The sequence below is a fragment of the Fundulus heteroclitus genome, chromosome 9, assembly GCF_011125445.2.
Source record: "Fundulus heteroclitus isolate FHET01 chromosome 9, MU-UCD_Fhet_4.1, whole genome shotgun sequence".
Classification (NCBI taxonomy): Eukaryota; Metazoa; Chordata; class Actinopteri; order Cyprinodontiformes; family Fundulidae; genus Fundulus; species Fundulus heteroclitus.
In genome coordinates, this window is record NC_046369.1 from 16,402,875 (window position 1) to 16,428,976 (window position 26,102).

General features: G+C 45.4%; 1 protein-coding gene across 1 annotated transcript; it reads right to left on the reverse strand.

Moving 5' to 3' along the window:
* Positions 1-12,122: 12,122 nt before the first annotated feature.
* On the reverse strand, positions 12,123-13,562 carry her6 (hairy-related 6). Its single transcript, XM_012865975.3, has 4 exons — positions 13,238-13,562; positions 13,029-13,124; positions 12,822-12,909; positions 12,123-12,696 (listed from the first exon to the last, which is right to left on the reverse strand). The coding sequence occupies exons 1-4, from the start codon at positions 13,343-13,345 to the stop codon at positions 12,149-12,151; spliced, it is 840 nt and encodes a 279-aa protein (XP_012721429.1). The 5' UTR covers positions 13,346-13,562; the 3' UTR covers positions 12,123-12,148.
* Between the last annotated feature and the right edge of the window lie 12,540 nt (positions 13,563-26,102).

Sequence of the window (26,102 nt, forward strand, 5' to 3'; positions counted from 1 at the left end):
GAGCAGCATCAAGCTCTTGTTATTGCTAACTGTTTTGTTTTTTTGTGTGCATGTTTTCACTGGTTTTTTGACCATTTATTTTGGCCATGAGCTGCAAGTCTTTGAAGTTGGCAGGCCTCTCTGCCATCACCCTAATATTCAGCTCCCTCCACAGATTCTCTGCAAGAATCAAGTCTGGGCCACAGATCCAAGTCTGCCAGGCGTAATTTTCTGTTGATTATTGAGAAGTATATGACGATTTTTCAACATACCATTTTTTGTAAAATGTAAATAAAAAGTGCATGTTTTCTCTCAAACATGCACTTTCTTTTAGGTTGTTTTGATCATCTTTTGAGAGATTCATGTCTCACTTCCCATCAGAAATAAGCTTCTGTGTTGAAGGAAAATAATTGTAAATCTAAATCTGGTAGAGGTATGAATGAATTTGTATTTCTTTCATTTTCCTTTGACTTCACAACTGTGCACAACTTGGTGTTGGTCTATCACATAACATCCCAATAAATTGAAATGCGGTCAGTCGTTATAACTTGTTAAAATGTTAAGAGTTCAAGCTGGAAGGCACAATAAGAGCTGAGGGGAGAGTAGATGTTGTAGCACAGACAGGAGGCTGTCGCATCTTGTCGATTTGTAAAATTATCTTTAAGATAAACGCAAGGAGCGTCCAAGAAAAGCTCCAGCAGCCAAAATTAAAAACTTTAAAAACCTTCAAATCGAAGATTCATCCATTCGACCTTTCGATGCAGCGCCATCGCTCATAGACGTTACTTCTGAGGGTTTTTATTTCCTGTGCCCACGCTCGGTGGCTTCAGTACAGCTTCTGGAATAAACACTTCGGACACCAGGGAAGCCAGGATTTACAAGGAAAGACTCCGTGGACAACTCGCCGGAAACAAAAGTTCAACACCTCGACCACGTACGCACAAACATTAGCCTCATTCATGATGCGAGCTGAAGCCGAGATAACAGCCTCTTGTAGGAGTGTTTGGAAGCGCGCTCTGCAGAGGTGAAGTTGCACAGACACATGAGGTGGGAGGTAAAGAGCACACACACACACACGAAGGAAAAAACACCCTCTGTCTCTGAGAGATTCACACTCTGGCTTCTTTTAGTGTATTTAGAAGAAAGATCAACACCCAAACACTCTGTGCATCATCCGCTCACACCCTCTAAATGACATGGACTTACTCTTTATTGTGCAGACCTTTAAACGCTCACACGCACACTGGGCCCCTTTGTTTACGCCGCGTCTTGTGGTCATATCTCTGCGACCAGCTCCTCTGTGGTTCCTGCCGCCGCATCCAAAATGGGAAAGAGGATTAAGCTCTGGTCCACGTCATAATTTATGCTGCTTTTGTACGGATGGGAAAAGGAGGAAGTGGGATAATGCCATTTCATGTCTCTGAATACTGCCATGATGCAATGAACCTCAATGGTGGCACACACACACACACCGAACAATCAGCTACCAAACTGAAACAAACAGAGAACAAAAACAAGTCAAGTTTTAGGGAACGCAAAAGAAGAATCGGGTGGCAATCGGTAAGAATTTGGACAAATTTGAGTTCAAAAGGCTTTAGGAACATATGGAAAACTACCTAACTCTCCTTTAAACCTCATCCCTGACCTGTCTGCTGCGTTCCTTTTCACAATGCTTTTTATTTACCCCACATTCTCCAGCAAACTTGTGAGGTTTTCACAGCACACCTACATTTATACTAAAAACTACACACAGGTGAAATTGGTTTACTAAGGTATCAGCATCGGGTTTGGCTGTGTTGGGGCATCAGAATACGGGGGCCCAACACAGAACCAGCTACACTTTTCAGAACGCAACCTGCAAAAACTCCGCCACATTTCGTCCCCTCGCAATTATGGACTGCTGTATTGGTCTACTTCATAAAATCCCAATGAAAAAATCATTGTTTGTCACTGTAAAAATGCAATAGGTGCATGAATACTTTGGCAAAGCAATGTATACCTAGAATATACTATTTTCAAAAACTCCTAGGACCTGTTGGCTGTATCCTGTGATTAAAAGATTCCAAAACAACTCGCACATTGAACATCTGATAATGCAGGATGTGAACTACTATTGTCACCGGGCAGCTCCTCATGAATCACACTCCAGGTAATATCACACAAGGAGCTCTAGATGCAAACATATGCAATAAGGGTTTCCTAGCAGCAGCCCAAGCACCAATATGTGCTCCTGATAAAGATGTGTTAAAAACTTACCCTGGACAAAGACACACAGCAAAAACAGCCATCCATACTTGGAGAGAACAGCTAGCCTGCAGGTCATGTGTTTTTTTGACTGTGAGGAAGTGAGGGTACTCAGAGAACATGTAATCTCCCTGCTGGAAGACCCCAGGGTGGGAATTGGAACCAACAACCCTCTTACTGCAAAGCAACAACTGCGCCACTGTGCAGCCCACGCTGTATATGACTAAATCTCCACAAGTAAGAGAGAGTAGAAAATTAAACAAGTTAGTAAGTAACTAAGTAGGTAAGGTTCTGAGATGATTCTGGTCAGATATTTGATGTTCTTGACAGATGTTGTAGAACTATGGAAATTGGTTGTTTTTTCTGTCCCTTTAATAATAAATACAGCCCACATAATTTGTACAGCATTGAGCTCGGGGGGCTTTGCTCAGCTGACTTCGCCTATCGCTAAACCTGTGTGTGTTTCAGACCACCGCTCTGTTTTAAACGCTCAGCTATATCCTGCTCAGACATGAGCCTGAATGAATGACAAAATAAATAAATAAATAATACCTACTAAAGCACATTCTCTCCTACCTTAAATTTGTATGAATAACACATATACCTGTAGGCTGTCTGACTGAATGTAGCAGTGAGGTGGCCAACAGGTTTGCAGGTGTGGCAGTAACTTCCCATTTTTGATTTGATTGGAAGTATGTGAATTTGGATGTTTTCCTCCTACTTCATTTCCCGTCATTTCAAAGAAACAGCACTACAGCTGAACTTATTGTTCTTCGGTCTACAATACCAAAATTGGACTCCTCTGAGCATAACTCTTAGCTTAACCTCTTTTCTTATCTGACTATAAAACTTCTCCATATACAGCATCTGGGTTATCCATGTGGGCAGCTAAAACTTTGAGTCAAGTTCGGAGGTGCCAGTCTTGGAGCAGGGGCATCTTTCTTGATTAACACATTCTTAGTCCATAGTGATGGTGATGTAAAACTCACTTCTCTGTGGACAGGGAGCTCATTTTCATGTTTATAATAGACCAGTATCCTATCGCGATTGTGATGAAAATCAACAAGAGGGATCATATTTCTCATATTTTAGCTTCTCTTCGTTGGCTTCCTGTTAAATCAAGAATAGAACTTAAAATTCTCCTTCTAACGTATAAAGCCCTTAATAATCAAGCTCCATCATATATCAGAGCTCTAATTACCCCGTATGTTCCTAACAGAGCACTTCGCTCTCAGACTGCAGGTCTGCTGGTGGTTCCTAGAGTCTCTAAAAGTAGAATGGGAGGCAGATCCTTTAGCTATCAGGCTCCTCTCCCGTGGAACCAACTCCCAGTTTTGGTCCGTGAGGCAGACACACTGTCTACTTTTAAGACTAGGCCTAAAACTTTCCTTTTTCCTTGACAAAAGTGGCTCATGTTACCCTGAGCTATATCTATAGTTGTGCTGCTATAGGCTTAGGCTGCTGGAGGACATGAGGGTCTATTTTTCTCCTACTGTTCCCCTATTTGCATTTTTTGATGTCATTTCAACTTTTAACTTTTTGTTCTCTCTGTCCTTTTTCTCTTCATAATAGGTACACCTGGTCTGGTGTTCTGTTACCTGTGACTCCATCCAAGGATCTCAGCTGTTGCTACTCACACCTGTTCTCCATGCCTTTTCTCCTCACTCTCCCCTGTATATGATATTCCTGGTTTTCTCCTCTCGTCACTGGTTCCTTCCGTTCTACTGTTCCATGTCCGTTTCAGTGCCTCGTGGTCTGTGTGTAAAGTGAGACAGCTCTCAAGAAGATGTATTGATGATTCTAATCATTCGTATTTTTGTTTGTTTGTCAAAAAAATAACTGTAGACAAAATTCTGCTGTCATATTTGTGAGTCAGAGAAACATTGTGGATTAGAATTGTTTTTATATGTGTATCAATCTAAAAGCTGTAAGCGCAAAGTCTTGTGTGCACATATCTAATTTCAACAACTACAAAGTCTTCACTGCTGTGGATAAAAATTCAAATATGTGGGTCAAGTGTTGAAATGACGTCACAGGTTGTGATTGAGCAAGACAGGGGTCTCAGCAATGAGTTTCTTGTGGTATAGGAGGAGTGTGTGTAAACATGATTGGTTGGATTGACAATTTTTGGTGGGGTTTGAAGAAGCCAAGGTGGTCAGATTTCATTACTTTCTTCCCCCGCTCCCAATGAGCTTCAGCACAGCCACGATTTAGCATTAGCTAACATGCTCCATAAGGCTGAGATGCTTTTTTGGTATGACTGACATAATATATTGATTTTATTAAGTTAAGGCCGCTCACTTTGACTCTGCTGCCATCACACAGCATGGTGATAAGCATCTTGACTCTCAACGAACTCACAAGCACCAAAAGCAGTTGCTTTTGCTCACTAGCCTAGCAATTAGCCATCATTCTAAATCTGGCTACAGCTTAAAAACAGTCCCCAAATGTCAACCGGACAGCTTCAGCTATACAACTACAGTCAAAATGGACAAATTCTCACTGGTGAGACTTCCGTCGAGTCAGATTACGCTCCTCCGTGACGTTATTTCAACATTTGTCTATTTGTACCCACAAACTTGAATTTGTGTGCATGCCAGTGAAGACTTCATAGTCGTTCGAAATTAGAGTTGCTTTCACAAGACTTTGGACTCACAGCTTTTAGATTAATACTTGCATAAAAATAACCCTAACATGCAGAATATGACAGTGGAAATTTGTAGACAGCGTTTTTATTGACATACAGGTGCAAAAATACGAATGGTTAGAATCATCCACCCATCTTTTTGACAGCTGTCTTACTTTATAGATAATTAAATGTAATTGGGGGCTGACGAATGACTGGGATCCTAAACACACAAGAACTGTGTTTGTAATGGATAAGGCAGGCTAACCAAAAGCAACGATAGAAGCTAGACTAAAAAGTTTACTTCTATCATATGCATTTTATAATGTGTGCATTTTTAAACCTGGGAAAACATTTTGAGGGTCTCAGTCCACTATAGAAAAAAAAAAACTTGGCTTTGAGAGATCAAAGCGGGTCTCCCCAAGTGCTCGGTGAAGAACCTCTTTGTGCATTATCACCACCAACCCAACTGTCACCGTTGGCAGTTGTCTGGACTGTAGCGTGGTGGGAACTTGTTTGCCTGTTCTATTTTGTTTGTTGTGTTGGTCTCTTGAAGGGAGTGAGACCTCCCACTCAATTTGCCTTGGGTCCCAGAGTAGCTGGAGGACAGGTCAAACAATGGCGCAGTTTGATAGGGTCATCACTGTCACCGCTCAGAGCTGAAGGATGTGCCAACTTTTCAACTGACAGCCACATATGGTTGCCACGTCCTGCTCTCGTCAAGTCACTCTGCTGCAAAACTACACACCAAAAACAGTAAAAAAAAGGAGATATTTACAAATTAAAACTGTGTAGACCGGCTGGAGGGATAAAATAAAGCCTTCAAAAGACTGGATAACATGAAAGGACGCTATCATCTAGCATCACAGGACCACCTTTCGCCGACGCTCTTGTTCTGGCGCGTGAGTGGTGAGAAACACCGCGGATTTACATAGCGGCCTGCAACTTCAAACGGCACGGCTGACATTTGAATTGGCTGGCAGTGGGAGCCTCTGGTGGGGATTTTGTTGTCACACAGGGTGAGCCAAGAGGAGTGGGCACACAGCTCGTCCTGTTTACTGGGCCCACAGGTTACCATAGGAGCCCGGCACCAACCGGGCTCGTAGGAGACAAAGACAGTATGGGAAAGAACGACAGGAACTCTGGGAAACAGCAGCATGAAGAGGGGGGGGGGGGGGGCATGCTGTCTGGAGTTAAACAGGGTCTGAGTCATTAGGTGCACAACCAACGGGACAAAATAACTTTTATGACCGATTCACTAATAATAGTGGAGTGAATATTAAATCCATGTGATCTGGGTGCCCTTTACTAAGCAACCAGACATCATCTCAAGCTCCCTCTCTCTGTGTCGACATGAGCCAAATGGAATACGCTATTTATTATTAGCCATATGTAAGCGCATACATTTCCAGTGTAAAATCAAGAAGTCCTACATGTAGTGGAAAATAAGTCAAACGTCAACCCTTTAATTTAATTTTTTTTTTCAGGGTACCAACGTTCTTGTGCAGCCTAAACAAGTGCTGGAACAAAAAAAGCTAAAGTACAAAAATCCTTTGTGCTTCCAGACTTGTTATGGTTCTCGTTTTCCAAATGCTAATCCTAAAAACAAAAATGCTTGTGAAAAGCAGAGTACCTTCCAGCCTGACTGACACTGACACAGATGGAGGCTGTCTTGGCTGGTTCACAGAGAACACAAAGACACACACACGTTCATTTAGCTCCACTGGTATGATGGGTGGCTGCTACCCAGTGCATAAAAAATGTTTTGTGTGTGGTTGAAGTTTGGAGCTTACATGGCTTACGACAAACTTTAAAAGGGGTGTCTTATATCACTCTTATACCTTTCTTTTTTATGCTTGTCTTGTAAGACCAGAGTTGTTGAGTGCACAACTAATATATTCTGTGGATGGCTCTTCCAGAGGCCTCTTGGACCTTCTGGGCGCTTTTCCTGTCTGGTCTGTAACGTTAGGTGGGCAGCCATGTATTGGTACTGCTGCAGTTGTCCTGTTTCTGTTTTCATATGGTTCCCTCTGTGTGTTTCATAAGATGCTCAACGTTTGGGACATTGTTTATAACCCAACCCTGCTTTAAAATCCACCACAACTTCTCTGGCATGTCTGCTATGGTCCTCGGTCTTCATAACGCTGTTTCTATAATGTCCTCTAACAAACCTCCAAAGCCTTGACAGAACAGATGAAATTAGCCTACGCATGTGTGGGCTCTTGTTTCTATGTGCATTTTCATATTCAGACGGCAGATAGAGATTGCAGCCCAGTAAATGGACACATTTGAAAATTCCTAACCTTCCCTTTCAACAAAAAGAGGAGAAAAAATTACTATTTGGAAATAAAACAAAGATAAATATGGCAGAAATGCCATCCATGACATCATTCAGGAGAGGAATGCGGTTAAACAGGGAAGCACTGAACCATGAGTACTTTCTATGGGAGAGACTACTAATTGTAGGGGACACAGCCAACATGCAGAAAAAGGGGCTCTGGTCAGTTGAGACCAAAAACACTTTGACCTCTAGGCAAAATTGACATTCCAGATCACCATTAACACACCATCCCTATAGTAAACTATGGTGGCGGCTGTAGGGCTTCTTTTCTTCGGCAGGTACAAGGAAGCTTAACAGAGTGGATTGTGGGACGGATGGAGCAGGACGAACCAGGAAATAAATCTATTAGAGGCTGCAAAAGACTTGGGACTCAGGTGGAGGATCCCCTTCCAGCAGGACATTAGTGAACACAGAGCCAGAGCGAACAGATCCAAGCAGGTCCGTGTGTTAGAATGGTCCAGTCAAAGTCCAGATCTAAATCCAACTGTGATTTTGTTGTACGGTTTTAGAAATTGATGTTCATAGATGCTCTTCATCCAGTCTGACTGAGCTTGAGATGATTTGTGAAGAAAAACTGGTAAAAAAAAATCGCAGTCGGATTTTCATGTGTTCAAAAAATTATGAATCTTTTTCTTTCCGCTGTACAACTATTTCTTACTTTGTGCGGATTTATCGCATAAAGTTGCACCAAAATACATTCATATTTTGCTACATTCTGATAAAACGTGCTAATTCTCGGCATTTCTGTGAGGTTCTATACTTCTGTGTACCGTTTATTTCTGACTTCCTGTCTTAACGGATGACGCGGCGTTACGCGGAGGCTAAACGCGGCTCCGTTTTCAGGCCGCATATCAAAAACACCGCTAACCGCTATTACACCCCTGGGCCGGGGCCGACAGACAGGATCGTGAACTGCAATCTGTTCCACTTGGCCGCTAAACATCTGATCTTCTCCCCACTAGGAGTTCCATCGGAGCATGACATGCAGATGCAGAACAATGATTTAAGAAGAAGATCCTGGAATAGGTCCGCACAACTATAATTAAACATCTGACCACATCCAATAACAGCGGCGGCCCCCAGGAGGGGTAAATGTCAGAGAACTAAAGTAAAGGGAGAACCATTTTTTCACTGACAGAGAACACCTGTCTGAGAGAGAGAGAGAGAGAGAGAGTGTGGTCATGTGTGTCTGTCTGCAAACCAAATGTGTATAAATTGGTCATACATGAGTTGAATCGAAGGAAAGTAAAGCTCTAGCTCGAACTATGCAGCGCGATGCGCGCTTGGGTCAGGATCATGAGTGCAAATGCACAAGTCGATCTACTCCTGCCCACACAAGTCCAACACTCCGTCCTCCCCTCCCACAGCTTTCCCTTTCCCTGCCTGGCTGGCTGACGAAACCGCGCCGCCTGCCTCGGTGGCGGTTGCCCCGTCTGTCAGTCTATTTCCAGGCTCGGGGCCCAGCGCTGAGGCAGGCGGGCAGGCAGGCAGTCAGTCAGGCGGTGTGGTGGAGGGCAGAGGGGTTGATGCGTGTGTCAGAGAGGCGCTCTCCCACATTCCCCCGGCGGCTGGCAGCAAGCCGGGCCTGCGGAGGGGGGTTCGCCTCTTTCTCACGACCTCTCAGGTTCCTGCGCTCATCTGGGAGCTATTCATTTCCTGCCAGAAAACAGCCTTCCCCGTGCAACTGCAGGAGAAGGCGGGGGCTTGCGAGGGAACTGGGAAAAAGAGAGGGGAGGGGGAAAAAAAAAAAAAGAGTTTGGCTCGAATGCGAGTCCAGGGCTTGGTACAGCGAGCTCTGGGCTTAAATCATAAAGCTCTCGCTTGTCTGGGCCGCAATCAAAGCCAGCCCCCGGTGATGGGCTGGGAGAGAGACGTAGAGACAGAAAAGGAGGACTGTGTAAGACAGAGAAGGAGAGTGGACCATATGGTAGCACTTACGGAGCCAAGGAGGAAGCAGAGGGTTTTTTTTTTTTTCTTCACCCCCCTATTTTTTTGCTCCCTGAATGCACGCGGAGTGTGGGAAAAGTTAATGGACACGCATGGCGGCTAACCTCCTGGTCGTGTTGTGACATGTGTGCGGTCAGTCCGGCAGCTCGGCCACTGCACTGGGTAATTGGAGAGGCCCGTAAAGCTGCCGTCGGGAGGGAGGGGGGGGGGGGGGGGGGGGTGGAGCGACCACTGAAGATGTCGATGGCGGGTTGGGGTGTGTGTGGTGGGAGTGGTGGGGGGGGGAGCGGTCGAAAGGCAGCGGTGCAGGGTGGGAGGGCTCAGCAGCTGGGTGTTGTCCAGGTCACACCACATGCCTCCCAGACGTCCCGTGTCCAGCTGTGGCCCCGGGGGGGGGGGGGGGGGGTCCCGGGGGCAGGAAGCTCGACAACCAGCGCGAGCACAGCTGGAATGCTGTGGGAACGCTGTGTGCAGGCGTGTGTGTGAGAGCCTGTTCAGAGAGGGCCTAAAAACACAGGATGCTGACGGTTAGCCTCCGCAGCAGGCCTCTCCTTGAACTCCCCCCCCCCCACCCGTCCCATTTAACTCCCCGGTGTCTCACCCTCACCCCTCCCTCCCTCGTGCCCTTTAGCCAGGCATGTCCACACCCTAGAACACACACACACATTCACAGAAAGCATGTGCACACTGACATGAGCGAACACATGGCTTCAATCACACGTGGATGCATGCCCCCCCCCCCTCCTCTTGTAAAAAGGTGTGATGGAAATTCAAAATGATGGCACTTATCCACACTTTGTGCCTCTTAGCACAGTGATAATTGCAAACACCTGCACCCCCCCACCCCCCTCCTCTCCCCCATACACACCCCCTTCAAAGACGGGCCACACTCGGATAGCTGGAGGGGGCACACACACCTGGGCAGAGCAGAGCGCTACCACATGCTCACTGACGATGTGTTTATCGTGTCATTCCTCCGACGGGCCCCCCTGGCATCGAGGAACTGAGCCCCTGATTAAAGGCACGGCCCCGGGGCTCCTCTCTCTGTGCTTTCCCACCGTCAGATTGATGTTGCTGCCCGGGCGACGGGCTGCAGAAATCCCCGTAAGTGATGAGGTTTTTATCGGCGCTTGATCTCGTGTAAGATGGCGGGAGAAAATCTTCGCCCGTTTGCCAAACACAAGAAACACCCAAACAAGGAACCCTCCAAAACGTATTCACACCGATCGAGTGTTGAGTATCAAGAGGCGCGACGTGCCACAGCTCAGGTGCGGGGGGGTGGAAACTAGAAGTGATGCGCTCCACAAATTTGTCCTTTATGGCAAGAGAGGCAAGAGGAAAGCCAAAACGTTTGAGGTTTTCCAAAAGACATAGAGGGACAGAGGTTCTCTGCTCAAATGACACCAAGAAGGAATTGTACATGCAAAACAATCCTCGCGTCCTCTGTGGTGGTGGCAGCATCATGCTGTGGGAACGCCTCAGTTCAGCAGCGACGAGCAGGGGAGCCGGTCAGAGGTAACGGGAGTGCAAATCAGATTAGAAAAACCTGTGTTAGCATGAGGTTCACCTTCCAGCAGGGCAACCAAACAGCCGGGAGCGACCAGAGTAAAGAAACGTCAGGCGTTTTTGGAACGCCTGAGTCGAAGGTGCTCACCTCTCTGGCAGGCTTAAGAGAAATGATCCGGTCTGACTGAGCTTGAACTGTTTTGCAAAGAAAACAAACAAACAAAAAAAAAAACCAGTAGGGCCAAAGCAGGTAGAGGCGTGGCCACAAAGACTCGTGGCTGTGACAAGAAGTGAACCGTGGTTCCATTGATCTCAACTGTGAAAAGAAAAAAAACGTTTGAATAAATGCCAGCAGCTCTACTTTGTGCTAATACGTCACGAATGTCAGTCTGTCTCAAATTTTCAATACGTTTAATATCACATGATGAAAAAGCTCCCATCATTAATTTGTAATATAGTCCCCAATCAAGGCGACTGTTTATTTAGTGCTTTTCAGTAACAGGACGATTCAAAGTGCAGTCAGTCTAACAGCTGAGTCTCTTTAACCTTAACACACACACACACACACACACACACACACACACACACACACACACACACACACACACACACAGATTCCCTTGAGCCAATCAGGTTGCAGTGTCGTTTTCCGCTGCTAGATGGCGTAAGTGACCTCTGCAAAGCCCCCAAAAGCTCCCTTAAGAAAGCCCAAACAGCTGGAGAGCCAAGTGCGTAACACCACAAGCAGATGCTGCTACCCCACAACTTGTTCAGATTACTGCGCTCCAAAGTGGACCTTCGCTGAACGATAACTTCTCTACCACCGTCTGTCTATTTCGAGTGGGAGTTTAATCAGAACATGTTTGGTGCATTTCCATAAAAGAAAAGCAAACGTTTGTACAATCTGAGCTGTGTTAGGTTAGATATGTGGTTAAATTAGCGCCACAGCTGCTGCGGGTTCAATTTGGTCTAATTTTGAGAAGCCAACTTCTGGCTCTCAAAACTGCGTTTTATAAAAGCAAACTATTAGGCACGGCTGAAATGAGCTTATAACGCACATGAACTGCGTTATGCAAACGCCCAATAACTTATGCTTCAATGTTAAATGTGACAAGGGGAAACGTGCCCTTTTTTTTCTACAACAAGCAACGCTGGGACAATAACTCGTTTTCATTTCTTTACAAATTTATTTGTCTTCCAAAACGAAGAACAGCATAAGAGCATTGAACATATCTTTGGCGCCACACAGTAGAAAAAAAACTGACAATCCAAATATATATATATATATATATAAAATGCAGTGAACGGACTTCCACAATACAAATCTCATTTCAATATGAACTTTACTTTCCTCTTAGCTGTACAAATATAGTGCATACTCTTCCATTTTACAAGAAAAATAAAACAGGTTGGAAACAGCTTTCTACTAACCGAAGATTTTTAAAACTAGTAAGTGTCTTTTAAAGTCTTTTTCTTTTATTTTTTTTTCTGCCGGTCATTGCGTTTCACCAGGGTCGCCACACCGAGTCCGTGTTGGCTGACGGGGCCCCGGGGGACACGGCGGCGGGAACGGGCACCGGCGTGCTCACGTTGTTCGCGTACACGGGGATGACGGGGCCGTTGGGCGCGAACGCCGCGTTGGGTATGAGGAACGCGAACTGTCCGTCCGTGGCGGGCACGATCTGGAAGCCGCCGTACACTTTGGTGGCGTCTGACGGCAAGCTGGCCGGCGGGGAGCCCCCTTTGCAGGACGCGGGGTTCATGGGCAGCACCTGCGGCGAGGAGCTGGGGATCTGCACCATGGACTGGCCGAAGGAAGGGTGCGTCGCGCCGGCGGCCGAGGGGAGCTGGTGCTGGTGCTGGTGCTGATGCTGGCTCGGGTAGTTCATGGCGTTGATCTGCGTCATGCAGCTGGCCAGGTGGCCCAGGAGCCGCGTCCTGACTTCGGTGTTGACGCCCTCGCAGGTGGACAGGAACCGGGTCACTTCGTTCATGCATTCGCTGAATCCGGCGCGGTATTTCCCCAGGACGGTGGGGTCGGTGTTGAGAGCAGCTGTGGAGAAACGCGTGAGGATTAAGTGTTATAAGAACGTCTGGAGACGTTGCAGACAAGAGCGACTTTAACAGATGCGTTCAGGGCGCGCAGGGATCCAATCATCGCGGGATGTTGAAACTTACCGGTCATCTGAGCTCTCTGCAGGTTCCGGAGGTGCTTCACTGTCATCTCCAGGATGTCTGCCTTCTCCAGTTTGGAGTGTCTGGAGCTCTGCGGGGGCGCAAAGCGCACCTGGTTAGCGTCTGGCGCACACTTTCCCCCCCACACAAATGCCTGACACCGACTGTTTGGACGTCTATTAATAACCGGGACGACGGCTGAGTACTTACATCTTTTTTGAGCGCATCCAGGATGAGAGTCTTCAGCTGACCCAAGCTCTCGTTTATTCTGGCTCGTCTCCTCTTCTCCATGATCGGCTTTGATGACTAAAAAGTGAAAAGCAAGCTGTTAAAAAAAATAAATCGTCGCTTTGAGCGCAGCGCCCGTTCTGCGACCCAAATTGTTGATATTCTCGTCAGTGTTACTCTCTAATACCAACCTTTCTATGTTCGGACGCTGTCTTGGGTTTATCCGGAGTTGTGTTCATGCTCGCCGGCGTCGCAGCGACCGGGGAGGAAGAGGATTTTTCCATCATATCGGCAGGCATCTTTTCTTTTTTTCTCTTTTCTTTCTTTTATTAGAAAAATCCAAGAAAGCGACAGCAAATTCCCATCCGCCGGCGCAGTAAAACGGAAGCGAATGTCGTCAGCTAGGGTTTAAAGTCCGTCTGTGTCGGAAACAAATCCCGCGATGAGTTAGAATCCTGTCAGAGTGACGCGCAGAGGCAGCAGCGGACGCGGTCTCTCTCTCTGACGGGGCTCTCCGCGTGTGCCTTGTATTTATATCTCTCGCTGCACGCGAACGGCTCGTGTGAAACTTCCCAAACTTTCTTTCCCACAGTAACTTTCCACCAATCAGGGCGAGGGACACGAGGCCCGAGGGAGGACGGCTCGTGGTCGGCGTCCTCCCATTGGCTGTCCGGCCCCGCTGGAGCTGGCGGCCAATGGCGCGCGGCCCGGGCCGAGGGCGCAGCCGGGGAAACTGTCTGCAGTCTTCAATCATCGTAGCGTTTACATATTAACAGCGGAGCCGCCGACCGAGAGAGGCGCGGGGACCTCCTATCTACCAGGCACGAGTTAGCGGCAAATAATTAAAATAACAGGAGCTTTAACACAACAACTCTGTTGCCACACATTTCCATGTTTTGTTTTTTGTTTTCTTCCTTCTTTTTTTGGTCAAATGTAGCAACTTTTTAGGCCCCGTTCAGAGTGAATCACTAGGGGCCCCTACGGAAGGTTTTATATGGGGCGACCAGATGGGGGCCCCCCACCAATAATCTTGAGGTGGACGATAACAAGCAAAGGCCATTACAGAACTTTGTAAATAAAGCCAGGAGTTTTGTTTAAAAAAGTGGCTAAATTCAGTGTTCAAATCCTGTAACCTCCAATTTTGACCTAAATGTGTGATCCTGTAATCTGTTGGGACCTCTTTCTATTATGCAATGAATGAATGAACGAATGACACTTGGGTTACAGTGCTCATTTGACACATTTTAATTAGAATTTTTCCTAAATGTAGTTCCCATTGTGATTTGACAAAGCTTCCCGGAGCTCGAGGGATAAGGATATTCCTTTATTCACACCTTGTTTTTTAAGCCAACAAAAACTTCTAAGAATTTGGGATCTGATAATATCTTTTCATCAGCTTTTGAAACAGTTTTTATTGATTATTTTTTTTATTGTTGTTGTTGTTAGCCCTCCATCTAAGTTGAAGAGCAGTGCAGAGAAGGGTAAAAAGCAGTAAGGACTGGATCATTTGCTAAAAGGTTGTCAGAATGTAATGCAATCAGCAACAACTTGCTCATCTCAGAAGAACTACAATATGTTGCATTATCAGGAAAAAAAATGATATAGAGAGCTGCACATATACTTTTTTTTTTCGAGATTTTGTTCACAACGGTGGAATAACCACATTTGTTAAGGCTGTTAACCCAGGGGGGGCATTCAGAAGGCAACAGGCATTCTTAGGCACAGCAAAATTAAAAGTCATAGAGTTTATTATACTGAGGGAGTTGAGGGCAAGCGTTCAAAAATGTTAACTTTCAAGCACAAAAATATAGATTAGGTACATATTGAATATTGAAGGGGTCGCCATTGCCCAACCTCAGCAATCTCTCAGTGGTGCTAACCGGGGGTTAAACGGCTTTTTTTATTTGGAACAATACAGATATTTAATAGAAGCTGTGGGCCCACCACTAGGGTAACACCAAGAGGTGGCACTGTCTTGACCCTGGCCACAGAAAATTTAGTCTAAATAACTTTAAAAGATCCCTCTAACACCCTGTGTATATATATATATATATATATATATATATATATATATATATATATATATATATATATATATATATATATATATATATATATAATCCAGGTGTATCCCTGATGCACCAGGTTTCTGTGCAGTGATAATACAGTCTGAGGGGACAACAGTAAGTTACCTCTCAAACAACCTTGAAGGTTTTCTCTACAGTGTTTGTCACGTGCCTTAGTGAACTTAGATTCCCTTAGGGATTCCCGCACAGCCCGCTTTTTCCTCGGGCCAGCCCTTTGCGTCGGAGCAGGACGGGGAGGTGAGTTTTGCTGTCTTTCCAACCAACTGGAATAATTCCATTTGTAAAGGAAACAACTTGGGATGACAGCATGACGAGCTCAAAGCCTCATGAGGGGAGCACATGAGAGGCTGAGCTCCGGTCCCCGAGCCCGGCTTTCTCACACCAACGTGACCCAATGGGCGCGCGCGCGTCACTCCGCATTTCCGCAATCTCACCGCAGCTCCTACCGGTCTGCGCTGCAGAATCTGCCACTTAATCATCCGTCGGTGCTGTGAATGTGGAGCACGTGCCAGGATGTTTTATGAGCGCGCGCTGGTTGGAGGTTTTGGCCGCCGGGCTGCAAGGAGAGAGCAGGAGGAGGAGGAGGAGGAGGAGGGCGCGTGCGCGGCGAGGGGAGGGTATGTGGCGGCGGCGGTGGTTTACATTAGAGGGGAAGGTAAATAGCAGCTGCTGTTTTAAAAGCCTGGGAAAACCACGCCCACAGAGCGAGCTGGATCGGGCTCCCTTATCGGAATGTGAGCCAGAGCAGAGATATTTCTGAGCCTGCAGAGCTCACACCGATGCCTTCCCCCCTCCACCTCTTCCTCCTCCTCCTCCTCCTCCTCCTCCCCGCCTGTGGCCGCCCCACAGCGTTCAAGGCTTTTGTAGATATCGGGTCATAATTTCATTTCCTTATCTTTACTGCAGTTAGATAGGCGAAAGAGCAGACGGACATAAAGGGAGGAAGAATGATGCCAACTATCGCCTCCTGGGAGTTTATGGAGGAGCAGCAGCTCTGCTGCATTCTTTAGGTTGAGCAACCGCAACAAACGGGGACGCTTATAAACTTGAGCTGTCTGTCAACGCCTACGCTAAAAGTTTTATCCCTTATCTATTAAACATGTTATTCCTGAGCCTTAAACCCACCTGTTAGTTGATGAAATGCGTAAAAAGTAACCCCGTTTTTTTTTTTGTTTTTTGTTTTGTAACGAAAGCTTTTAAAAGCAAGCCACGCTCCATGTTTGAAAACGACGAAAAGTGATTGAATCAACATAGAAAGAGTCAGAATGACGCGCACAGGTTAAACTGAGCGCTCGCACACTTCCAGCTGGTGCGCAGACCGCGACACGTGGCGCACAGGCGACCGGGGGAAGGCGCTCCTCTCGCCGGCTTGCCGCCTGGATCTGCGGGGCGTCGCCAGCGGTTCGCCGCAAGATGCTGGATTTGAAGGGCGACCAGGAGGGGGCTGCGCGGCTCTTCAGACTCTCTACTAAGCAGGAGGGACGCTATTTCACCGTTTTTTTTTTTAGATTCCTGTAACACTTGCCTGTTATGTGATAAGTAAGGTTTTTTTTTTTGCTTCAGAGCAATTTTAACCCAGTGGTGATCGTGGTGTGCGCAACTATAGACGCACACCCACTTCCATAATAAAACTTATCGTCACTTTATTATGTAGCTTATCAGATAGATAGAAAGATAGATAGATAGATAGATAGATAGATAGATAGATAGATAGATAGATAGATAGATAGATAGATAGATAGATAGATAGATAGATAGATAGATAGATAGATAGATAGATAGATAGAAATTATAAAACGCAAACCAGACTAGTCAAGAAAAGAAAAAAAAAACATTAAAAGGTGTTGTTTTCAGCATTGTCAGGCACTGTTGGCAGAAAGTCACGCTGGCCATATATAAATAGGTTGCACCGGGCTGCAAAATCACAGAAGTGTTTTATGAATATGAATTTGTCAGAGGAATAAGGCAGGTTATTATGAATGATAATGATTTCATCCAAAGTTTCTGGCACAACTTCACCGGCTCCCTAATGATCCCTAAAGTGGTTCCCCATTATCTCAAGGGTTGATTGGGTCAAGTTTGAATGATTTGCAACATTTATTTGTTTATTTACACAGTTGATTTGCCAGCGGATAATGTTACTAAACTGTACTCAGACAAATTTCTTGCTTACCCATGTGATTCTGTGTCATGTCATGAAACTCTGTAAATCTTCTATTGCTTTAAAGTTTTGTGTGCCGCCCAAAGACGACCCGTTTCCCCTCATCTGACCACCCGTGTTAAAACTTTCTAGAGGCGCCCCCTGCCAGGTTTCAGTCTAAAAGCAACGTGGGTACGATGAGAAGTGATGATCATTTATTGTGAACTGCCACTGCCGAGGCACACGTGTCCTGTGTGCGTAACTGGCAGAAGTGAGAGTGCTCCGTACATGCTCCCGTGAAGCAGCTATAATCCTACACAGCCAGGCTGCCCCCCCATGCGCAGCCTCTGTCAGACACATCACCGACATGTCCTATTGTGGCAGCGCTGCGCACCTGACTCATTCTTTTTGCTCCCCTCGCACACAGGGGCACTGACAGAGCTCCTAAACAAACGTCTCGGAGCTTTGGCAGACAAGGTAGGTTTTGAAACACTCTCCGCCTGAATGACTTTCTCACGCTCATGTTGCAAGAGGTCTCCGGCAGTGAACTGAGTCAAGGAGCCCTGGCTCTGTCAGCCCCCCCCCCCCCCCCCCCCCTTGTCCCCCCTTGCAAGGTGGAAGTCTTATCCGGCGCACCTGGCCGTCGCGTCGGTCCCCGGAGTGTTACCTGCGCGCAGATCTGTGGGAAACGCACGGGATCTCAGCGGAGCGCGGCTCTGTTTTGTGAAAACCTTTGAGAGCATATTGCTTAGAGACAATTGGCCGATAAAAAAAAAAAAAAAAAAAAAAAAAAAAAAAAAAAAAAACACGGGCGGCTTTCTGACAAGGAGCAGACAGAACAACAAAGAGGATAAAAACGCGAATGGCTTTCGCCTACCCTGATCCTTCTTATCGTTCCTGCTCTTATCTGCCGTTTTATATCAGCCCTCTCTCCTTTTATCTCGCCCTCTTCCTCTTTTCATACCTCTGCTCATATTTTCCCAGGACTCATATCTTTATTGGCCTCCCCTGTCTATGGACCGCCGCACACGGCAATATTGTAGTCTAACCAAGGACTTTCTGGGTGTATACAGGAGAAAGAATGTTTGTCTCGCTGCCACCCGGCGCACTAATGTGTAAGCTATTGGTGAGAGGAACTGCTGCCAGAGGGGACTCTTGGCAACTCTTGACTCTTGGGTTCAGAGCGTCTACGCAGAAGAAGTCTAGTGATAATGTGGATGCTGCGTACAAACTGAGGATGGCACTGTGCGAAAACAGACTGCCGCCCCGAGCCGGATGCCTGTAGCACAGTGTTTGACCTGACTTATCCAAGAGCCTACACTGTGATTAACACAGTCAACAAGTCACCAGAACTGCTTACATTTTGCAGAAGAAGTGAGCAGCACGATGTGAATGTGCAGCACAGGCGGCTGCCGACTGGATTTTGAAGTTTCATTCTGATAATGCAAAAACGTAAAGCTCCAAAGATGGGTGGTGGGGGTATGGGGTGGCGATGGCTTTTAAATGTCACAAACAAAAAATAAGATTTAAAAAAAAAAGTAAATCATGTGTTGGTTGGTTTAGAATGAATTTATCAGGCTAGGTAGAGCATAAACTCATCAGAAGTTGACGTTACGCATTGCATGGCTGTAATAAACAGGAAACAGAGGTTAGCAAACTAGCATGGACCACACATCTGAGACCAATGGGGGGTTTTCAGGACTGTGACCGTATCGGGCAAGCTGGAATTGTTTTGTCATGTCAAACCAGTACCGGCGATGTCACTTGCTGTTCTGGAGACTTCCAGCCATGTTCTGGCGCATTACCGGAAGAGCTTGAAAGAGGCCGACAGCGGAAACAGTTGATCAGTCGTGTGAGGGAAACGTTCGCTACGTCAGACCTTATTCGGCAAATGTGTTTCCTTCTTCCGTTTAGCACATTAAAGCGTATTCGGAAAAGCCAAAACCTACTTCAGGTGAGTGTAAAAACATTTTTTTTTGGCAAAATTGAGAAGGCTACAATTTTGAGTTTCCATCAACCTTTTCTAATGCAATACCTCAAAATGTACACATCAAAAGTTGATGGAAACACAGCTATTCAAGACATCCAATTAACCTTCTCATACAGCACCAATTGGCTGATAACAGCAGAGAAAATAAAAACTTAACTTCATTTAGTGCAATATTGTGCCAGCCCAAATCCACCTATTTTCTTTATACTTTTCTTCTACGGAGTCCGACTTTTTTGGAGTCTTTGAAAGTCGTCTTGACAAAATATCCCCATGGCTCTCTGAAGGTCTTGCAGAGGTGGTTTCTTTACACTTTACCTGCTTCTTATCTAATTTTTAGTCCAGTGAGGGACTTACAGTTAGATCTGTCATCGGAATATAGAAAGAGTACACTACAGGGGATTGAAGTTACACAAAACTTCATGTTTCACAAACTGTCTCATAAACATCTGACTGGCTTCTGTTATTGTTTTTTTGCTGTTATTTCAGAAATAACCCTGCAGGCTGCTTCAGCCACAAACCAATCAAGATAGTAGACTTTTTGCTGCATATTCATAAAAAGCAGAAGATGGATGCTTGGTCTCCTACCTAGAAGTATCAGAACAACCTCCCATCCCTTTTCCAAGTGGCCAGCAGCGTCTTAGGAGTGCCGGCCTCTTGTGCCCAGTTGAGTGAGTTTTTAGCTATGGTGGCATCATTCTGAAGCCCCCATCGAGTAATTTATTGTTCTGTAAATTAAATGCATCTGTAGCTCCTCTAAAAACACAAGCTTGCAGTTTAGTGAATCTTTAACTTGACTGCATTAAATGTAAAAGGTGTTCTGTGCGTCATCCATACACTGTGATAATTGCAGGGACAAATAGTGTTGAGCTTCAGAGATGCCTCTTGCTTTCCAGCCGTGCCGAAGTATGTTTTTTTCTTTTGTGCTGACAGGTTTAAAGAAGAATAGTTTTATAAACAAAATATATTTTATCGATTTTAAGTTTAATAAAAATAGAAGTTTTCTTGCTTCTTTAACTAGTTAACAGTGTTTGGAACTATGACTTTAAAGTGTAAATGATCTTTTTAATAGTAATTGTTTTATGCTTGCTGTCATCCATCCACTCATTTTTCTCCTGCAGCATCATATTTAAGGTCTTTTAAGGCGGTCGGGTTAGAGAGTCGATCCTGGCTGCCAATGAGCAAAAAGTTAGGGCACACCCTAAACAAGTTGTCAGTCCACTGCAGGGCTGAACGCCGTCAAGAAAGAAGTTAAACATTTATTGAAATCATTTGTTTAGAGGCTTTGTGACATTTAAACAAACATTATATGGGGTTTTTTTTGCGTAAAGTGGGACAGACGACATAGCTCATTCTGACCCGTTAATGGCTTTAAATTTAAACCATAGGACTTGGACTTGCCTTTGGACTTAGCAGTCTTTACTTGAGACTTACCTGTGATTTAGGAAGTAATGTCCCGGGTCCCACCCCTGCAGCATGCTACGTCTAAACAAAATGCCCAAGTCTGGCATTTCCCAGCAGAAGCGTCACCCACAATCAGGCGGAGTGACCCGTCACCCAGGGCGCCCGCGGTGCGAATGCCGGGTAACAGTTTACAGAACGCCGTGCGAAAGCAATTAGCTCCGACAAGTTGCACAAGACGATAGCAGAGTCTGTTATTACTGATTCTGGAGTGCGCTACCGAGGGCTAAGTGAAAGTGTGTGTGGGTGTGTGTGTGTGTGTGTGTGTGTGTGTGTGTGTGTGTGTGTGTGTGTGTGTGTGTGTGCGCTCCGGTGCTTCATCCCAGTGCGGAATGAATATGTGTTGTTATAGTGGGAGTGAAGCAGGACCTGTGCTCAGCTGCTGTTAGCGAGGCCAGCCAAGGCTCGGAGAGCAGGATCAAAGCAGGGACAAAGAGAGAGGAGGAGAACTGACAGATCCTCCGAGCAGAGAGAACAGAAGGAGGAGAGACGGGAGGAGATGAGGGTTGTTTTTTTTTTTTTTTTCCCTCTCCCTTCTTCTTTTGGAGACTCTCCAGATGCAGCAGCGCACATTGCCTGCCTCCCCTCAGACGCACAGACCGAAGAGCCCGGAGCAGCCTGGGAGCAAGGAAAACATTAAGTACAGTAAAGGTGCTCGTTCCCCCCCCCCCCCCCTCCCTGTACGAGCCCGCGCAGACACCAACAACAACACCACAGAGAGAGAGAGAGAGAGAGAGAGAGAGATCAGCACGGGTCACTGTAAGCCTCGCAGACACAGGAGCCGGGATGCGTTTTGGCTGCCTCAAACAGGGAGATGTTTTAAGGCCTGGGCGCAGGGCTGCAGAGCTGCAGAGGTTCCCCAGACAGCTGCCATGGCCTCCTTCCACTTCAGAGACCGAGGAGAGCTTCCTTTAGGGGGGGTCTTGTTTCTCCTCACCAACATCAGCTCCCCGAGCTTCCATCCATCCACATCGCTCCTTCTATTTCTTCTCTTTCCTTTCCCTCCATCGTTTCCTTTTTTTTTTTTTTTTTTTTTCTGAATGCCTCCTGGAGCAGACCAGCGCTATTTGCATGTGTGGGGGAGTCGGTGCAGCGCCGAAAGGTGAGAAGGTCATGGTGAGTCAAACCCAGCAGCGGTGAGGAGGAAGTGGTTAGGGAGAGCACCAGTGAGTTGGCCTGAGTCTCTGGTTAGCGCGCCTGAGGCGGGAGCAAGCTGGGAATATATCTTCTGTTGCTTCTTTGTGATGTGAGGGTGGGGGTTAGGGCCACTCATGCAAATGAACCGCAGTTTACTGGATGCTCTGGCCATGGATGTATTTTTTTTTTTTTTTTTTGAACAGTCAGAGCTAAAGGAGAGATTAAAGATAAAGGATTTAGTGTAGATTTTCACAGTTTGCAGTTTTCTTCATTTATCTAAAAAAAAAAAGGTTTCTGGGCCAGTGATGCAGCGCTGCATATGTAAAGCTATAAATGAAGTAGGATTATTAATGCTCATCTAGTGTGTTTCTAGTGAGCTTCGGTTGTCATCTAGTAGTTTGTTACTTACATAGTGCCCACTTAAAATAAGGGTTTACACTTCATTCCACAGTGTCTGGACCCAGAGTTACTTATATTTTTCTAATGTTTTCAAATTATTTTCTCCTGATCAGAAACATAGCTTTACACATGTCCTGTCTTTAAGAAAAAAACAAAAATCATTCTTGAACTTTGGTGTATTTTAATGGGGACGTCACCTTCACGCAAAATAGCACAACATTGTTAAATGGAAGCAATTTTGAAAACATACTCTTAAAATATTTTTCAATTAAATACCTGAAAGGTGTTGCATGCATTTGTATTCATTCTTTTTTTTTGTCAGAGACGACGGAGGGCATCAGTGAACCGCGTTTCTCAAGCCTCGCCACGGATTCTTGTTTGATTTAGATATGTACTTTGACTAGGACATCCTTCCACATTAATATGCTTCCATTTAAACCATTTCGTTGTAGCTCTGACTGTATATTTAGGGTTTTTGTCCTGCTGGAGGGGGAACCTCCCTCCCGATCGCAAGCCTTTTGCAGCATCTAACAGGCTTTCCTTCATGATCAGCCTATATTTAGATGCATCAACCTTCCCATCAGAAAAAAAAAGCATCCAACCCCACAGCATGATGCTACCTCTCTGATTTAGATGGACACTCATGTCTTGGTAGGTTTGCTATTGTGCCATACCTGTACTGTTACTTATTGTTATAGAAAGTTCAGGTTTTTTACTTGTAAAGATTTTAGAAAATCTTTTCCCCTCATTTTCATTATTGTGCACAACGTTCTGTGATTCTATCACCTAAAATCCCACAAAATACGATAAACTTTGTGGTTGTAAACTGATCAATCTGAAAATGTTCAACAGGTATGAATACATTTGCAAGGCACTGCTTTTTTTTTTTTACTTTACCGTTACACAGGATCTTTCACTTTTGCTCCAATTCCCCCTGAAAATGCTTTCAAACACAACAATTGCTTCCCCAGATTTATTACTTGGAGCCAAATCACTGGTTAGACAGGACTGATGTATTTGTGTGTCTTCAAAAGAAACAATGTTGACTTGTCTCAAAGACTGTAGCCACTCAAGAAAAAAAAAGGGGGATGGGGGGAGACTGCTTAAACCTTTTGTTAATCAATCAAACACTTAACAGTTTATCCGTTATCCCATCAATTATGATTGGATTTACATTAAATGGAGTCAGACAGAAGAGTTTCCTTCTGTTTACGCTCGGTAAGCGCTGTAACATTTGAATTGCAGGTGATCGAGGCTTTCCCAGTTTTCTTCTGAGGAGACAGTTTGATGACAGATGATAAGAGGGGCCAGCCTTTTGAAGAGTCAGCTCGCACACTCACAACTGACTGGCTTGGCGCTGTGAGTCAATTATCTCTAATAAGCCTGCTTTTGGAGTAAACAAATACAGACAATCTCTTCTTGACACCTCCAGCGTCGCATCCAGACGAAAAAAAAGCCTGACGGTTCACTCAGAGGTTTTGTTACTTTGATGGAGAATGAAGAGATGTGGGGTTAATGCTGCTTCAGTGCAGCCCTTTGGTCCTTCCTAACAAATGTTTGAACGTAAAGAGACAGCGTTAACCCCAACCCGGCTTATTCCGATTCTACCCCAGCAGTAAAAGACGGGAGATGATGTGTGATACACAGGAAAAAGTGCAACCATAATTCATGTTTAATTGCACTTTTTTAAGTTAAAAATCTTGGAAAGCTTAAAACATAGTCATGGAAATCAATTTTTCAGATTTGTGGAGACATTTGACTTGTTGCTCTACTACTGAACAAGGAAATTAACTCTCACCTCATCCTGTAAACAGTGACAGGCAAAAAAAAAAAAAAAAGAAGTGGGCCATTTAATCAGCATGAATACAGCTGTCCCGTGAAGGCCTTAGAGGTTTGTTAGAGAACAATAGTGAACAAACAGCATGGGCGAGAACAAGAGGCAGAGCACAAAGGTCAGGGAGAAACTTTATTTGACGTTTAAATCAGGCTTAGGTTAGAAAACAACATCCCCAGCGTTAAACATCCCGTAAAGCACCGCTCAACCCGTCACTGGAACGTGGCCTAAACCGGCAACAACGAGACCATTAATCAGAGGAACAGACAACAGGTTCGTGGTCACTCTGGAGGAGCTGCAGAGATCCACAGCTCATGTGGAAGGACCAGGAGAACTAAGTTTGCACTTGGCAAATGTGACCTTTCCGAAAAAGTGACAAGGAGAAAGACATTGTTGAAAGAAAGCCAGAAAAAAACTTTCTGCAGTTCACACATTGTAGAAGAAGGCGCCATGCATTGCAAAATTTGATCTAAATATAAGAAGTATGTTCTTAAAATTTGTGTTTTATCCTAGATTTTAGCATGTAAATAAGATTATCTGCCAATGGAATGAGGATTTTCACCCCTAAAATGAGATAATTAGATATACTGCACTTGAAATAAGATGATGGAGATGAATTGTTCTTATTTCAAGTGCAAAAATCCTATTCCATTGGCAGATCATCTTATTTACCTGCTCGAATCAAGGACAGATACACTCATTTCAAGACAATATTAATTATTTTTTAGTTCCGTTTTTTGCAGTGTGGTCAGACGAGACCAAAACACATTATTTTTGCCTTCATGTCAAAATGCTTCATGCGGCACGGGATTGAAACAGCACACATCATGCTGAATATACTGTCCCCACAGTCACCATGTGTGACTGTGGGGACAGTCACCATGTGCTGTGTGGAGTCCCCCCCTCCCACCACCAGGGGGAGGGGGGGGACTCCACACAGCACGGGGAGGCTGGTCAAGGTTATGGGATGTGGGATGCAGCTAGATATTAGGCTTTTATTCCTGGAAGAAAAGCTGGTAGAGGCTGCAAACCCTAAATATACAGCGAGAGCTGCAATGGCATCATTTAATCAGATATGTTAGAACGGCCTAGTCAAAGTTCAGACCTGACTGTAACCTGTGGCAAGACTTAAAAACCTACTGACGTTCACAGATACTCTTCATCTAATCTGCCAGAGACGAATAGAAGGTGATGGAGACAAACCTAAAAGATTTGCAGCCATCGTTGCAGTGAAAGGTGATTAGAAATTACTGCAACAGCTTGCCAAATTTTTCAGATTTATTCAATTTTATTTGGTAAACGTCTATCATTTTCTACCACTTCTACAATGTTGCACCACTTTATGTTTGTCTATCACAGACCAAACTAAAGTAAACTAAAGTTGTGAAATATTTGAATAGGTATTAATACTTTTGCAGCTGCTCCTTAGATAAAGCCTGAAATGTCACTGTGGGAATGAGCTGAACATATTTTCATCTCCCTGTTTTACTAACGACTCCAGTTAACGTCTATGAAGTCTCTTGGTTTTGCTGCTGTGCTGCAGAGATGCCCTGGGAAGCCCCAGAGACATTTCTTCACCTCCTCCGCCTACCTGGGCCAGGGCCAACCTTATCATACAAGAGGGTCTGAGGATTACTCCCCCCCCCCCCCACAACTCTCCCCCCTGAGCAACAGCCTCCCTTGTGTAGAAAAGGGCATCTTTCTTTCCCTCCTCCGTTTCACCTCCAGCCATCCCCCCCCCCCCTCCCTCCCTCCCATCGGCCCTCAGCAACCCACCTTTCCCGTGGGAGTTTGGAAAGCCGGGATAACCTTGAGACCTCAGCTGGTATGCTGCCAGAAACATTAAAGTAATTCCCTTCTTTTCTCTTTCTATCCTCACCTCTCCTGTACACCCCTCACCCAGCCCCCCCACCCCCCCCCCCACCCCTCTCCTGATCATCAGCAAATTACCCAAACCACAATTTTTTTCACCCCCCTCCTCGTCCTTTCGCTCCTCTTCCCATCAGTTTAA

What these genes read in the sequence shown, in the direction of transcription:
- her6 (XM_012865975.3), bottom strand. Translation starts at nt 13,345, where the DNA reads ATGCCTGCCGATATGATGGAAAAATCCTCTTCCTCCCCGGTCGCTGCG. An exon ending in TGGATGCGCTCAAAAAAGAT is followed by an intron (nt 12,910 to 13,028) that starts GTAAGTACTCAG and finishes GCGCCCCCGCAG; the next exon opens with AGCTCCAGACACTCCAAACT. An exon ending in GCAGAGAGCTCAGATGACCG is followed by an intron (nt 12,697 to 12,821) that starts GTAAGTTTCAAC and finishes GTTTCTCCACAG; the next exon opens with CTGCTCTCAACACCGACCCC.